The following is a 14,660-nucleotide window of genomic DNA, read 5'->3' on the forward strand; positions in this document are numbered from 1 at the left end:
ATGCAAAACGCCCGCAGGAAAATGAAGGAAGGGAACGGGGCCCGCAGAAGGTGGGGCGTGGGGATCCTTCCTGTGGGGGGACTCAGAGATGGGAGCCGGGGTCTCAATGAAAGACCAGAAGAGGATGCTAAGGAAGGAAGGCAGGGCCACCAGAGGGAGGAGGCAGGGACGCAGGATGCTCAGGGCGGCTCCGCTGGAGCCCCAGCAGGCCATCACAATTTTGAAACAGCCGTGAGCTGAGTTCTGGGCTTTTCTCCGGCCCCGGCTTCCACCTCTGACGGGGCCCTGTGCTCCTCTGCTGCGCTTTTCCTCCAGTGGGTCCTGTGTCAGCAGCAGCTCAAGGTTCACACACGGTAGGCTCTGTCCACCGGGGAGTGTGTGCAGTGTGCCAGCAGGTTACAAGAGTCCTCAGAGCGGCCCTTGACAAACATCCAAACATCGGTGTGACCACACGGAGCCACGTGAACAGGCAGGAATATGGAGCCCACAGGGCAAAGCAGGAATAAAGAAAGCAAGTGGAGGGAGGGAGCCAGGGCAAGAGAACGGCAGAACAGTGACGGCTGTTCAGCTTTAATAATTAGTTACCAACTTGCATAATGAAAAGAAGCAGACTCGCACTTCAGGCCACAGCTCAGCAGGCAAGGCTCAGCCGTCCCCTCCCGCGGGGGGCAGCCAGGGCTGTGATTCCTGCCGGAGGGGCGCTCAGGGTGTGTGGGGGGGACCCCCAGGGTGGGGAAGGGACCTTGGAGGCACAGGGGCAGGGCTGAGTGGACACAGACTGTGGCTCATGGAGGCCGAGTTCCAGAGGGGAGGGAGTTCTGCAGAAAGAGAGTTCTGGAAGTCTGCACACCCGCCCTCTGAAGCCTTTGCTGAGCACTGAGGTCTCACACTAGGGTGAAAGGCACAAAACGAGGCACAGAGCAACCAGGAAGATGTAAGCAAAACATCCTCCGAGCGCACCAAGCGCGGGGACGCGGAGCTGGAGCAGCGGCAGGGAGCGCGGAGCCCAGGGTCCCGCATCACTTAGTGAAGGGCTGCCCTCCCCCAGAGAAGAGGCCGCGCTCGCCCACCCCGAAGTGTGAGACCAGCCCCGCAGGAGCAGGAGACCCGCACATGGGGGAATGGGGGCCCGCTGCCACAACAAAGCCCCCAGTATTCCTTTTCATGACAGACAAGAATGGAAACAACCAAATGCTCAGGCGCAGGCGGACGGAAAAACACAGGGCACTACATCCAACACTGGAGTACCCTCGAGAAAAGGGACACACCGCCCACACAGCAGCGCGGTCACCCTCACAGTCAGCGTGAGAGAAGCAGACGGGGCAGCCGGGAAACTCCTCCACGGACGGGGACGGGGACGACGCAGCCCAGGGCCTGGGAAGGGGGGTGACTGGGAAGAGGGGTGTCTGGGAAGAGGGGGGTGACTGGGAAGGCGGATGGGATGACTGGGAAGGGGGAGGCAGTGACTGGGAAGGGGGTGACTGGGAAGGGGTGTGGGTAACTGGGAAGGGGGAGCGGGTGACTGGGAAGGGGAAGGGGTGACTGGGGAGGTGGTAACTGGGAAGGGGAGTGACCGGGAAGGGGGTGACCAGGAAGGGGGTGACCTGGAAGGTGGGTGACCCGGAAGGGGGTGACCAGGAAAGGGAAGACAGTGACTGGGAAGGGGGTGACCGGGAAGGGGGTGACTGGGAAGACAGTGACTGGGAAGGGGTGACTGGGAAGACAGTGACTGGGAAGGGGTGACCGGGAAGGGGGTGACCGGGAAGGGGTGACCGGGAAGGGGAGTGACTGGAAGGGGGTGACCGGGACGGGGTGACTGGACGGGGTGACTGGACGGGGGTGACCTGGACGGGGTGACCGGGAAGGGGGTGACCGGGAAGGGGGTGACTGGACGGGGTGACTGGACAGGGGTGGCCTGGACGGGGTGACCGGGAAGGGGGTGGCCGGGATGGGGGTGACCGGGAAGGGGGTGACCGGGACGGGGGTGACCGGGAAGGGGGGTGACCGGGAAGGGGTGACCGGGAAGGGGAGTGACCGGGAAGGGGGTGACCGGGAAGGGGGAGGCAGTGACTGGGAAGGGGGTGACTGGGAAAGGGGTGACCGGGAAGGGGGTGACCGGGAAGGGGGTGACCGGGAAGGGGGGTGACCGGGAAGGGGGTGACCGGGAAGGGGGTGACTGGGAAGGGGGAGGCAGTGACTGGGAAGGGGGTGACTGGGAAGGGGGTGACTGGGAAGGGCACCGGCATGGTTTGGGATGATGAGAAGGCTCTAGATCCAGACGGAGGACGTGGTTGCCCAGGTGCAAACATCTGCCAGCACTCACCTCACTCCTCCCTGAGCACAACGGCATTCTGTGATATGCAAATTATACTCTAGAGAGCTGATTAAAACATAAGAGATGGCCAGCGGATCAGAAGGAACCACGCTCAAATAAACTTTTGGAAAAGCTAATGCAGGTAATAAAATATTAACAGACGCTGAGAAACTTATTCTGAACAATGTTTTAAATACAGTGAAGAAAAAAAGACGGAACATACACAGACAAATACACACCCCACACACCTCTTACCTGTTTATAAAACTGCTGGTCCCCTGGGGCTCTTGTCTTGAGGAACTCTTCACTATTAAATACTCGATGTTCATAATTTAAGTGATTCTTCACTTCCCTGACCAAGAGAAAGACAGTCCAAGTGTTGAAATATTTTTAAATACATAAAAAACACAGCACTGTTAGAAGCAGAAACACCATGACAAGAACACGCTTTGCAAAGCCCTGTTCTGCAGATTACTCTGACTCCCATAATGACACGGTCTGGATGCCTCTGGTGGTCGAGCTGTTGCGTTCCTTCACACACAGCTTTTCTCGCCACCTGGCATGCAGCTCCAGGAGGGAGGTCCCCGTCTCCTCCCTCAAGCCCCCCAGTTCCTTATGCAAAGGAAGATGCAAGAACCAATACTTGTTCCTACAAGTAAAATTGAGTTCCGAGTGGTGACAGGGGCAGGGCAGCCAGACTGAGTACTAACTCAGCCCGGCCGTCAGCCTGACCCCACAGGCCACTTCGCCTTTGTGCCCCATTTCCTCGTCTATAAATCCATGGGGACTTTAGCAGATGACCTCCCAGATCTAGAGCAATATTCCACAAATAGAATCAATAACCTTACAGGGCACATTCAGCACATAGTGTGTTCAGTGTTTTCCCTCCATCAGGAGGGAAAATATTATTTCATCTAGGGGAAATAGAATTTAATAATCTGGAATCATATTTTCTGCTTTTCATGAACTCACCAAGCTGGCAAAGAGTTAAAAAAAAAAAATCTTGTTCATGAAAGATTTCACCTTAAAATAACAAAAGGAAAACAACATATCTACGACCACACCAATTATACTGCTTTGAGCAAAGAGATACTACAACCTGTTCATAATACGCGGTCCCATTTTTCCTAATAAGTTATTTGCTTTATGCAAATATATACATCAAAATAATATGGCCATTAACATGCCGGTTTTGAAATAATCACACAGAGTGTCGTCACGTCTTTAAGCTCTGGTCTAGACCCCACCCAGATGGAGGGTCCCTGCAGCCGCCTTCCCTCGCTCCAGGCCCCGGGAGAGAGGAGAGGAGAGACAGAAGGCTGCAGACAAAGAGGGGAAGAGAGAAAAGGCCCAGAGGCTTTTCCAGTAAAAATAACTCCTTCACAAAGTTGTGAAATAATTTTAGAAATAACTTGATCCACATTCCTTAAATGACCGCACATTTAGGCCACAAATAGCGACCCAACCCCTGGACCATATCACGCTGAAATAAACACACTTTACTAGTCTACAGAACCGATATTCTAGCTCAAGTACTAGTTCCCAGCAGCAGGCAAGAGACAGCTTGACGATAATTACAGGAATGAAGAAAACTTCCCAATGGGGGCAAATCCTGAGTGCTCCAGCCTGGCGGCTCTCCTTTGGGTGGGCTTCACTCCCGAAATGATCCGTCTGCCCCCCACCCTGGCCCTACCCTGACCCTCTGCCAGCACAATCATCCACAGGTGGTCATCTGCAGGAGAGACTGAGGGGGCAGGGGCCTCACTCATTTCTCCATCACGGATTTCAGTCATTCAAGCTTCGGGGGCCGCTGCCATCACGGAACTGCGAGCTGACACTTCACAGACACTGGAAATGTTCTTTTGATACCTGAAGATGCTGACGAGCAGCTGCAGGGTGATCTGCTGGATCTGGCGGTTGAGTGTCTGCTGCCAGGCCCGCCTGCAGTCTCGCCCCTCGTTCAGGTCTGTGCTGGAGCCAAGGTGGGCAAGGGCCAACTCGTAATGCAGCTGAAGGCTCTGGACCCTGGAAAGGAGCAGAAGGCTACTGACGACAGCTCGTGCTTCCTTCCGTGACCGCTGCTCACTGGCACTGGAGAACTCGCCCCGAAGGGGGCTTGCTCTCGCCAGGTACGTTAACACTTTCAGGATGCTGAGAATACCTGTCAGTAACTTTTGGGGGGGGTCATTAAAAACACATCCCTGGAAGAGTTTATTCACCTCCCAACATAAACAGCTAATTAGTGCAGAACTCATGAAGACCTTGACTTTGGACCATGCACATTTTTATCTAAGCGGAATCAGCCCGGCCCCCATGCTCTGCTTGGTGAGGGCACATGCTCCCCTTCCAGGACGGCCAAAGGGTTTCCAGCTCAGGCCCCCTCTTGACTGGCGGGTCAGGGCTGCCTGGGAGGGACAGCGCAGCAACTGGGCAGCTTCTCGTCCCCACCCCCTGCCTGGGGAGGCCCGGACACCCCAAATGTCCTATGTGTCACTGCTCCTGGCGCACCAGGGGACAGCCACTTACTCGTCTGGAGGTACCCAGGGCTCTCACAGCTATCTCTGTAACCGTGAGCCGCCATCAAACGCGATCCCAGCCTCCCCAACACGACCCAAGGCTGCACTTTCAGGTGTGACTTTGGAAACCAACAGAAACGGACTATGAGCCAGGCACCGTGGATCGCCGGTGGACACAGGCAGTCCTGGTGTGGGGCTTACATTCAGGTGGGAAGAAACAGAAAACCACATAAAGGCACCACAAAATGTGAGGTAACGGGGACGTGGGGCAGGGAATCCAAATAGAGCGATGGCCAGGAAGTGGCCAGATTGGGTGGCTGGAGAAGACCTCTCTGAGGGCCTTGGACCTGAAAGGTGAGAGGCCGTGAGTAGATGGGGAGCACCCAGCCGCCAAAGGCCCCACACAGGTGCAGCTGGGCCTGCTGAGTCCAGCGTGTCTCCAGCAGGGGGCTGGGGAGGTGAGCCGAGGTCCCCTGGTCAGCAGGGACTGGGACAGGCTTGACCCCACAGGTGACGAGAGGCTGCTTCTGGAGATGGGATATCTCAGCCCTGGCTGACCCAGCTGGTCAGTTCAGGTCACCACCCCACCAAGACAGAGGGTGAGCAAATACAGTGGTGCTGTTCGTGGGCGCCAGGCTGGCCGTTCACCCAGTAGATGTAGGACGCGGCGGGGAAAGGAATTGCACAGACTTTTCCTGCATAAAAACTCCACTGTGCTGCCTGCAGCAGCAACCTCTTCCTGTCTTCTCTGCAGGGACAGTCCCTCGCAGGAACAGGCTGTCCCCTGCCCCTGGAGCCCTCCTTCCTTCTCTCCCAGGCACTCAGCCAGCACAGCCCTGAGCTGCCCGCCCGCCCGAGAGAGCTGGGGATCTGTGTTCCCGCCCCTCAGGGGGTCAGGTGAGGCAGGGAGGATGTGGCAAACACACACTTCTGATCAAGGTGAAGAAGACAGTGGCGGGGCAGAGAGGTGACTAGAAGCGGGCATCTCGGGGGTGAAGGGCGGCTGCCTCTTGCGCCTCCCGGGCAAACACCGCGTGTGGACACACTGGCACTCCAAAACTCCGTGGGGAGACTTACTGCCACCGACAGGTTCACAGTCTCAGAGCCTTTACACACGTGCCACCCACTGCACACGGGTTAGTTCACATTTACAAAACACAGTGTCCTACGGTGAGACTGTAAGCCACATCACATCCCACTGTTTTGGAGTCCTGGAATCCAACCCTCGGGGTATATTCTAGAATTCTAACAATAACACGTGGACAGAGGCGAGAATCCCATCTTACTGGGGATACTTTACCAAAGTGAACACGTGAGCAGCGCCACCAAATGCTAGCAAACATCAGCCCAGAGAGTCAGGGGAAAGCGGCTTTGGCTTATCAGAAAGTAAACAGACAATTAGGAATGTAGGTTTCGCCTTCCAAGTTCACGCAGAGAGACATTCCCCGCAGAACCCTGAGCACAAACCAGCCGGCTGGCCACAGGGGAGAGCCCTTGTGGATGCCACGCCCACAGTCACAGCAGGACAGACAGTCCACATGGCTGGCTGTGGGCCTCATAAGAGTTTTTAAGATGGAAGGAACAACGATAAAGGTGGCACTCCCATATATTTTGCAGAAACCATCCAGGTAGAAGGAATAATTGATACCAAGTGTTATGGGCTGAATTGTGCCCCCCAAAACTTATATGTTAGAGTCCTAACCCCCAGTTCCTCAGTATGTGACTGTATTAGGAGAGAGGGCCTTTAAAGAGGTGATTAAGGTAAATGAGGTCATTGGGGAGGCCCTGATCCAATCTGACTGGTGTCCTTATAAGAGGAGTTCAGGACTAAGACACGCACAGAGAGACGACCACGTGAGGACACAAGGAGGAGACGGCCGTCTACACACCAAGGAGAGAAGCCTCAAGAGGAATCAGCCCTGCCAACACCTTGATCTCAGACTTCCAGCCTCCAGGACTAGGAGACAATAAATGTCTGTTGCTTGAGTAGTATTTGTTACCGCAGATCGAGCTGACTAATACACAGGTAAGAAATGAGAAAAGCCGAGTTGAGGAGGCCAAGACACAAACCATTCCTCCCAGGCTCCAGCTCGTCCCTCATCTGACCTCCCAACAAACAGACAAAATAAAGGGGAAACCAGTCAGCACTGATTTCACATAAACTGCATCCCAGGCTTCCCCCAGACACAGCACAGCCAGGCGACCTGCAAAGAAGCCACAGAGCAGCTGCTACGCTGACTCCCTGTCCCCTCCACCAGCACCTGTCACTCATTGAGTCTCATGCGAGGTCTGACTCAGTCCATCCTGCAGGGTTCCAGGACTAACAGCAGGATCTCTCCCACTACCATTTTATTAGATTCCAAAGGAAAAACAAATGCTCTGCAGAACAACCCAAGGGAGCCCCAGCATTGCTCCACCGGCATCTGCCCCATCCTGTCCTGTGTGTCCCCCCAGGATGGCCGGATGCCCCAGGACGCACCTTCGTCCTGGTATAATTAGTAATCACACCCCATCCACTCTCCCCAGAAGAAGCACAGCTGAGAGAGGCCCCGCCAAGCCTCTCCCCACCACAACAGAGGCCGCAGGGCCTGCAAAGCCTAAAATATTTATGATCTGGCCCTTTTTAGAAGAAGTTTGCTGATGCCTGATCTAGGCCAATGACGTTTAGTAGTAGAGACGGAAAAAACCATCAACAGCTATGAAACAGTGCCACAGGACAGGGCCACGTCTGTTTTGCTCAACAGTACACACGCCCTGCCAACGTGAGGCCTATAATGGGGACTGGATACATATCGAGGGAGTGAATGAGTGAGCGAGTGAATGAATGAATGAAAAATGAACAAGAGGGAACCTCCAAGACCACAGACACAGGACCCTGGGGCACAGGAGAGAGGGTCAGCGAGGTTTCCCGAGGGACGTGAACTGTCACCTGACACTGGAGGGCCACAATGGCTATTTAGGCAAGATCGGAATAAAGACAAATGACTTTTATTTTAAAATATTCATAAATAATTTCCAAACTATAAATATATAAAACATCTATCAATAATATAAGATTGGAAAAGATACTCAGAATTGACAAGCACGGAACCTGAAAAGAGATGTTTTCAAATACACACTATTCCCAGCTTTACCTCTGAATAAACGTCTGCGCCGCCAGGAGAGGGATGTCGGGGACGTCAATGTCCTCGTCACTAGAGTAGGTGATGCTCCCGTTATCGATGTTTATCAGAATTAAACCATCAGCCTCCTATAAAATAAGTTGTAAAGATTCACGTGAGATTCTGAATCTGTATACATCTTTGAAAACAAAAACACACATTTTGCATTCACTACATGTCATCATTAATTAAATTACCCTATTTAATGTGTACACAGGGCCTTATATTACCTCTACCAAAAAAAGCGGTATATACCAGGAGTTATGTCAACGAGCTAAATTTGATTCAATGTGCCTCTGTCTTTGAGCGAAGATTCCAATACATGTTTCAGGCTCTCACCTACCCTTGTACAAACAAACACTGCTTGTACTACTTCAAGGAGCCTGGAGAGAACATTCCAGAACCAATGAGAGCAACACTGACGTTCAACACCCAATGTGTTGGTTTAGCTGCCCAGCCAGCCCTCCCTCTGCCACCCAGAACCGGAGTGTGGGTGGAGTCCTGGGCTCGGTGACCACACACACTTAGAATTTTTGAAATATGTATATGGCTTACTTGGAAAGTCTTATCTGCAGCAAAATACACAAATAAATGAGTCACGCGTGCATTAGAGTTCTGCAATTCAACAGTCCCCAGGATGTGACGGCGAATCTCTCAGAAGGTCCCCCCTCCCCAGCTTTCACACCGGCTCTGACCTCACATGAACTCTGCACAGACCAAGTCTTCAGGGCAAACGTACAAAGTACCAACCCGGCGGGTGAACAGCCTCACCCTCTGCAAGCATTAATGCCGCACATCTGCACGTCATGGTGCGGATGAGCTACAGGAGCGCTTCCGAGCCCCCAGCACCGCCGACAACAACATCCAAACCCCAAAGCACTTTCAGGGAAGACCCGAAATCTTCCAGAATAGGTAAATCACTAAAAGGCGTTCCTCCATGACTGCTGACTGGAATTGTTGAGTAAACACGCCAAAATGTTTCCGTTCAGGGTCTGAAAGATGCTTTTTCCCTAATGACTAAAAAAGAAACATAACTTTAAACCTCAGAGCATGGCCTCTTTTTTTCTCCTTTGCAAGGCGGACTGAGTGACGTTTTTCCCTTCCTTCCATGAAGGTCTGAATGGCCTTTTCCCAAAGTGTGTTTGTCCTCTGGTGAGTCACTCGCTTTGGCAAGAACACAGAGACACCCGGCTCCTCCCCAGGAGGGGCCCTTGGCCCGGCACAGCGCCTACTGCCTTCCCAGATTTGCTCTAAAACGCTCCAGGGAAAAATAGGGCAGCGGGGCCGCACCAGACGACTGCTGAAGCCAGAGGCGTACACGGCATCCATTCTACTCCTCTCTCTGTTTTGGTGCCCACTTACAAATTTTCAAAATAAACAGTTAAATGAAAACCTACCCTGTACCAACTGCCACTAAGCACACGAAAAGGTGCTCAACATCATCAGTCACCGGGGAACTGCACATCGAAACCACAATAAGATCCCACTTGACACCCACCAGGATGGCTAGCATCAAAAAGATAGATAACAACAAGTGCTGGCAAGGAGGTGGCGAGACCGAAACTCTCCTACGAGGTGAGTGGGAATGTAAATGGTGCAGCAACCGCAGAAAACAGTCTGGCCATTCCTCAAGTGGTTAAACAGAGTTACCGTCTGACCCAGCCATTCCACTCCTAGGAACCTACCCAAGGTAAATGAAAACACATGTCCACACACAAACTTGAAAGTGAATGTTCACAGCACATTACTCATAAAAGTCAAAAGGCAGAAAAAACTCAAAAGTCCATCAACTGAAGAACAGATAAACAAACCGTGGTATAGTCACACAATGGAATCCAATTCATCCATAAAAATAAAGCCCTGCTACACACTACAACATGGATGAACCTCAAAAAATGTTATGCTGAGTGAAAGAAGCCAGACACAAAAGACCATATACTGGATGACTCCATTTACATAAATCCACATATACGGACCAGGCAAATCCATAGAGACAGAAGGTAGATAATGGCTGCCAGGGGCTGCAGTAGGGCAGAACGAGGGTGACTGCTAATGCACTCAGGGCTTCTTTGTGGGGTGATGAAAATGTGTTCTAAAATTAGTTGGCACTACTCTATAAAGTTACTAAAAGCCACTGACTTGTACATTTTAATCTGACAAACTTTGTGGGATATAAATTGTATCTGAGTGAAGCTGTTTTAAAAACCAAACCCATTCTGCCTACTGGCAACATCACCGTATTTATCACAAACCCATGATGTTAGCTCACCAGCCAAATGTATGCCATCTCCAGTCAACAGTGAAAACAGCTACCACTGACTGAGCACCTGCTGTATGCAGGCACCGTTGCACTGACTCCTTGGATCCCCACCATAACAACGAGATCAGCATGCACACTGGCCTTGTGTGACTGGGACACCAAAGAGTTCAACACCCTGTCACAGGTCAGCCACACAGCGAGCAAACGGCCACTGAATTCAGTAAGGCCCAGGAACCCCACGGACACTGAGCCGCACACTGCATGTACGGGCACTTTCTAGGTCCACGGTATCAGTGAACAACAGAAGCTTCACCAAAAAAAGGAAAATATGGAGCAATAACAATGGCGGCTACCGTCTACCAAGCCCCAGTCATGTGCAGGGAGCTGGGTGGGGTGCGGGCTATTCCTGAGCCAGAACCCTGTCCCTGAGGACGTGTCCTTGCCCCACTTCACAGACGAGGAAACTGAGGCTTAGCAAAGGCAAGTGACTCACTCAAGGTCACAGAACTAGTAAGCCGCAGAGTTTAGACTTAAAATCGGGTACCGACGACTCTAACCCTGCACTCTCCTCACTGAAAAATCCACGAGGAGCCACGTGAGCTACCGTGCAGTAGATTGAGAAGTGACATAAGGCACTCAGAACGCCGTGGCCTTGAACACGCCCCGAGGTCCGCAGGGGGATGGTGCAAGGACAAACGAGACAGCACACCATGAGTGTGTGGCGCCCACAGCACAAGAGCTTAATGACGGAAGTGATCGCGATCTCTCTGTGGCCCAGTGTGCCTGGCCCTCACTTCAGGGCACTTTCAAAGCAACTTCCCATTAGTCATCACAATGGGCTCACAAGAATTTTATTGTTCTAAATCAAATGATCGATAAATACCCAGAAGTGGAGTAGCTGGATCATATGGTATTTCTATTTTTAATTTTTTGAGAAATCTCCATACTGTTTTCCATAGTGGCTGCACCAAGTTACATGCCCACCAGCAGTGTATGAGGGTTCCCTTTTCTCCACATCCTCTCCAAAGAATGTGAAAACACTACTTTGAAAAGATGTATGCACCCTTATGTTCATTGCGGCATCATTCACAATAGCCAAGACTTGGAAGCAACCTAAGTGCCCATCAACAGATGAATGGATACAGAAGATGTGGTATATACACAATGGAATACTACTCAGCCATAAAGAAAGACAAAATGGTGCCATTTGTGACAACACGGATGGACCTTGAGGATTTTATGCTAAGCAAAGTAAGTCAGTTGGAGAAAGACAATTATTGTATGACTTCACTCATGTGGAAGATAAACAAACACACAGATACAGAGAACAGATTGGTGGTTACCAGAGGGGAAGGGGGTGGGGGAGGGTGAAAGGGGTAAGAGGCATAGTGTACAGTGACGGATGGCAAGTGGACTTTTGGTGGTGACCACAATGCAGTCTATACCAGTCAAAACAATGATGTACACCTGAAAGTTACATAATGTTATAAACCAACGTGACCTCAAAAAAATAAATTAAAAAAACAAAATAGTCATATCAAAAAGTGAGAATGGTAGCAGAAATCTAAAAACAGCCTCCCAAGATTCCACACCCCCTAGTCCCTGGACTCTGTGAACGAGATGAGGTGTCACCCCCATGATTATGTTGTGTCACATGGCACAGTTGCTCTTAAAAGAGGGAGATCATCCAGGTAGGTCTAACGTAACCACATGAGCCCTTAAAAGCAGAGAACTTTCTCTGGCTAGTGGCAGAAGAGGAAGCCAGAGAGATTTGAAGCACAAGGGTGATTCAACGTGCCACCTCTGGCCACGTGAGAAAAAATGTGGGCACAGCCTCTAGGAGCAGAGAGCAGACCCCAGCTAGCAGCCAGTAAGGAAACAGGGACCTCACATCTACAGCCATAGGGAATTAGATTCTAAAACCTAAATGAGCGTGAAAGTGGATTCTTGCCCCGAGCCTGGCCAACATTTTCATTTACTGAGATGATAAACGAGTGTTGTTTTAAGCCACTAAGTTTCTGGGAATGTCTTACACGGCAGTACAAAACGAGTACAGTGGGAAAATAAACATACCAGGGAAACATATTTCAATCAATCAATCAATCAAATGGTCGACACCTAACCTTGCTGACTTCTGCAAAGTGGTCGAGGTGGCAGCCCATGAGAAAGGATGTGGGAGCCATGACAAAATCCAGCATCTGGCCCGACAGGATGGGCACGAACGTGTGCTGCCACTGCAGGGGGTGGAGGTAGGCCATGAAGCACTCAGCGACAAGCGTCAGCAGAGCCCAGTTGGAGGAGAAGAACACGATCCGCTGCTCCGTGAGAAGGCAGGTCAGGATCTGGGGGAACCGACAATACCGTGTCACGCTCCCAACCGGGCACAGTCAACTTCAAACACCGTAAATACACCGCCCAACAAAACCGGATGGAGTGCAGTTTACCCTGGTTTCCTGCTCCATTTGTCAAAACAAAAGCCACTCTGACCCCGCAAAAATGCTATTTGCAAACAGCGTGCACTGTAGTGAACGTTGGTTTTAAGCAACAAAAAAAAAAATTTCAGGTACACTGGTGCTGTGCGCTGTGGAACACACTTGTACTTAATCAGCTCTGATACAACTGCAGTTTTAACGCCCCGTGAAGCCGATTAGCACAGACGCGCTCAGGTCTGCAAGGACACATACCTGCAGCACCTTCTCAGGTCTGAAGCACAGCAAGGGCAGGTGAAGGTCCAGGTCGATGACTAGGCTTTCGGGGTCCGCTCGTGAGGGGAACACAATCTGTAGTGGTTTCATGTTAAATATCTGTGACGACGAATTTCCATAATTAGTTGAGAGAGCTGCTCCCAGCAGAGGCTGAAATGCACTAAAATTCACTATTTCGGTGCAGAAAGCATCTGAGTTAGGAAACATTTTTGAAGACTCACGCTGTCACCTTCTACGTCACAGAATAACAAAACAGTCTAGAGAGATACAGAACTATGATAACCGTTCATACATAAAGTGGGTACTTAATGCCTTTTTCAGCCAAACTTCCTTTAAACTCTTTCATTAATTAGCAAACTGTTCATTGACAAAACAAAGATAAACTGCCACTCAGATATCTGTCCCAGTTAGCACAAATCAAACAAACTAAATCAAACATGTCTAAATTATTCTTAGCTATTATACATTATTCTGAGTTACTACATATTATGTATTCTCTTAGTATTTTCAACTTAATAGTCAAGGCTCCTTAAAGACATATACTTCAAAAAAATTTTAAGACACTTTATTTTTCAAAATATTATTATTTTAAAATAAGACTTCAATTCCAGCTCTACGTTCACAGAATGCCTATCGTGTGAAAGGTCGGCGTGGACAGGAAGGAGGAAGATTTGGTCCCCTCCACTTAAGAGGCCCACAGACTGCCCGGGGAGATGGAGCCAGGCACGGCAAGTTCACACCCCAAGGTGTGAGCCACACAGGAGGCCTGCCCCGGCCCTGAGACCCCTTTAAATGAGCGGAGGGAACGCTCTGAGTACAAGAACAGCACTGGAGAAACAGAGAGGAAAGAATAGTCAGCACTGACACTGGAGAGGCTTCCTCAAGGGAAAACGTGGGAGGAGGGAAATCGAGAGAAGCAGAGTATGTGGTTGAGAAAAAAGGCCACAGAATAAAATATGCATTATTCATACTTTCTTACAGTCACCTTAGCCACTATTCTAAGTATATTTCACTCAAAAAAAAAAAAAAAAACGAACAAAAAACCCTGAAAACAAGAAAGGACTGTAATTTCTGATAGCCAGGACGTTTGCCCGTGCACCATAACAACACTTGGGGCCTCTTTGCTTTCTTGCTCCCAGTTTGTCTACAGAAGCAAGACACATTAACACACAGCAGGGGCCGGCCCGCTGGCGTAGTGGTTAAGTTCGCACACTCCACTTCGGCGCCCGAGGGGTTGGCAGGTTCAAATCCTGGGCGCGGACCTACGCACTGCTCATCAAGCCATGTATGGCAGCATCCCACATATAAAATAGAGGAAGATGGGCACGGATGTTAGCTTAGCGTTAATCTTCCTCAGCAAAAAGAAGAGGAGGATTGGCAACCGATGTTAGCTCAGGGCCAATCTTCCTCACACACACACACACACAAACATAGCAGATTGACTTATGTGACCAGTAACCTCCTTTTTACTTAAAACAAAATAAAATAAAGCAGTGTTAAATACTCCAAGTTGTGATGTATTATTAATAATTGTAAAATTTATATGAAAAATTCTCCTCAACATTTCAAAAGATGAATGTGTCAACCAGCCACTCAATTAAAGATAAAAACCAGATGCATGCGCTGGTCATTCTATCAGGGACGTTGTTCAGCCCCTGGGACCTCTCAGGTGCAGTGACAGCAATTTTACAGCACGGAAGACTC

General features: G+C 50.6%; 1 protein-coding gene across 1 annotated transcript in view; it reads right to left on the reverse strand.

The window, feature by feature from the left end:
* The window catches only part of DENND3 (DENN domain containing 3), a 62,843-nt gene that overhangs the window by 32,444 nt on the left and 15,739 nt on the right, over positions 1–14,660 (reverse strand). Inside the window, exons 6-10 of the mRNA XM_087447399.1 lie at positions 12,936–13,055; positions 12,375–12,593; positions 7,965–8,080; positions 4,184–4,339; positions 2,570–2,666 (exon numbers count right to left, since the gene is read on the reverse strand). Of these exons, the coding sequence (XP_087303525.1) occupies positions 2,570–2,666; positions 4,184–4,339; positions 7,965–8,080; positions 12,375–12,593; positions 12,936–13,055 (708 nt within the window). The remainder of the gene's footprint in view (positions 1–2,569; positions 2,667–4,183; positions 4,340–7,964; positions 8,081–12,374; positions 12,594–12,935; positions 13,056–14,660) is intronic.

Source organism: Ceratotherium simum, chromosome 23 (assembly GCF_057802395.1).
Source record: "Ceratotherium simum simum isolate JZ-2026a chromosome 23, ASM5780239v1, whole genome shotgun sequence".
In the NCBI taxonomy this organism is placed as follows: domain Eukaryota; kingdom Metazoa; phylum Chordata; class Mammalia; order Perissodactyla; family Rhinocerotidae; genus Ceratotherium; species Ceratotherium simum.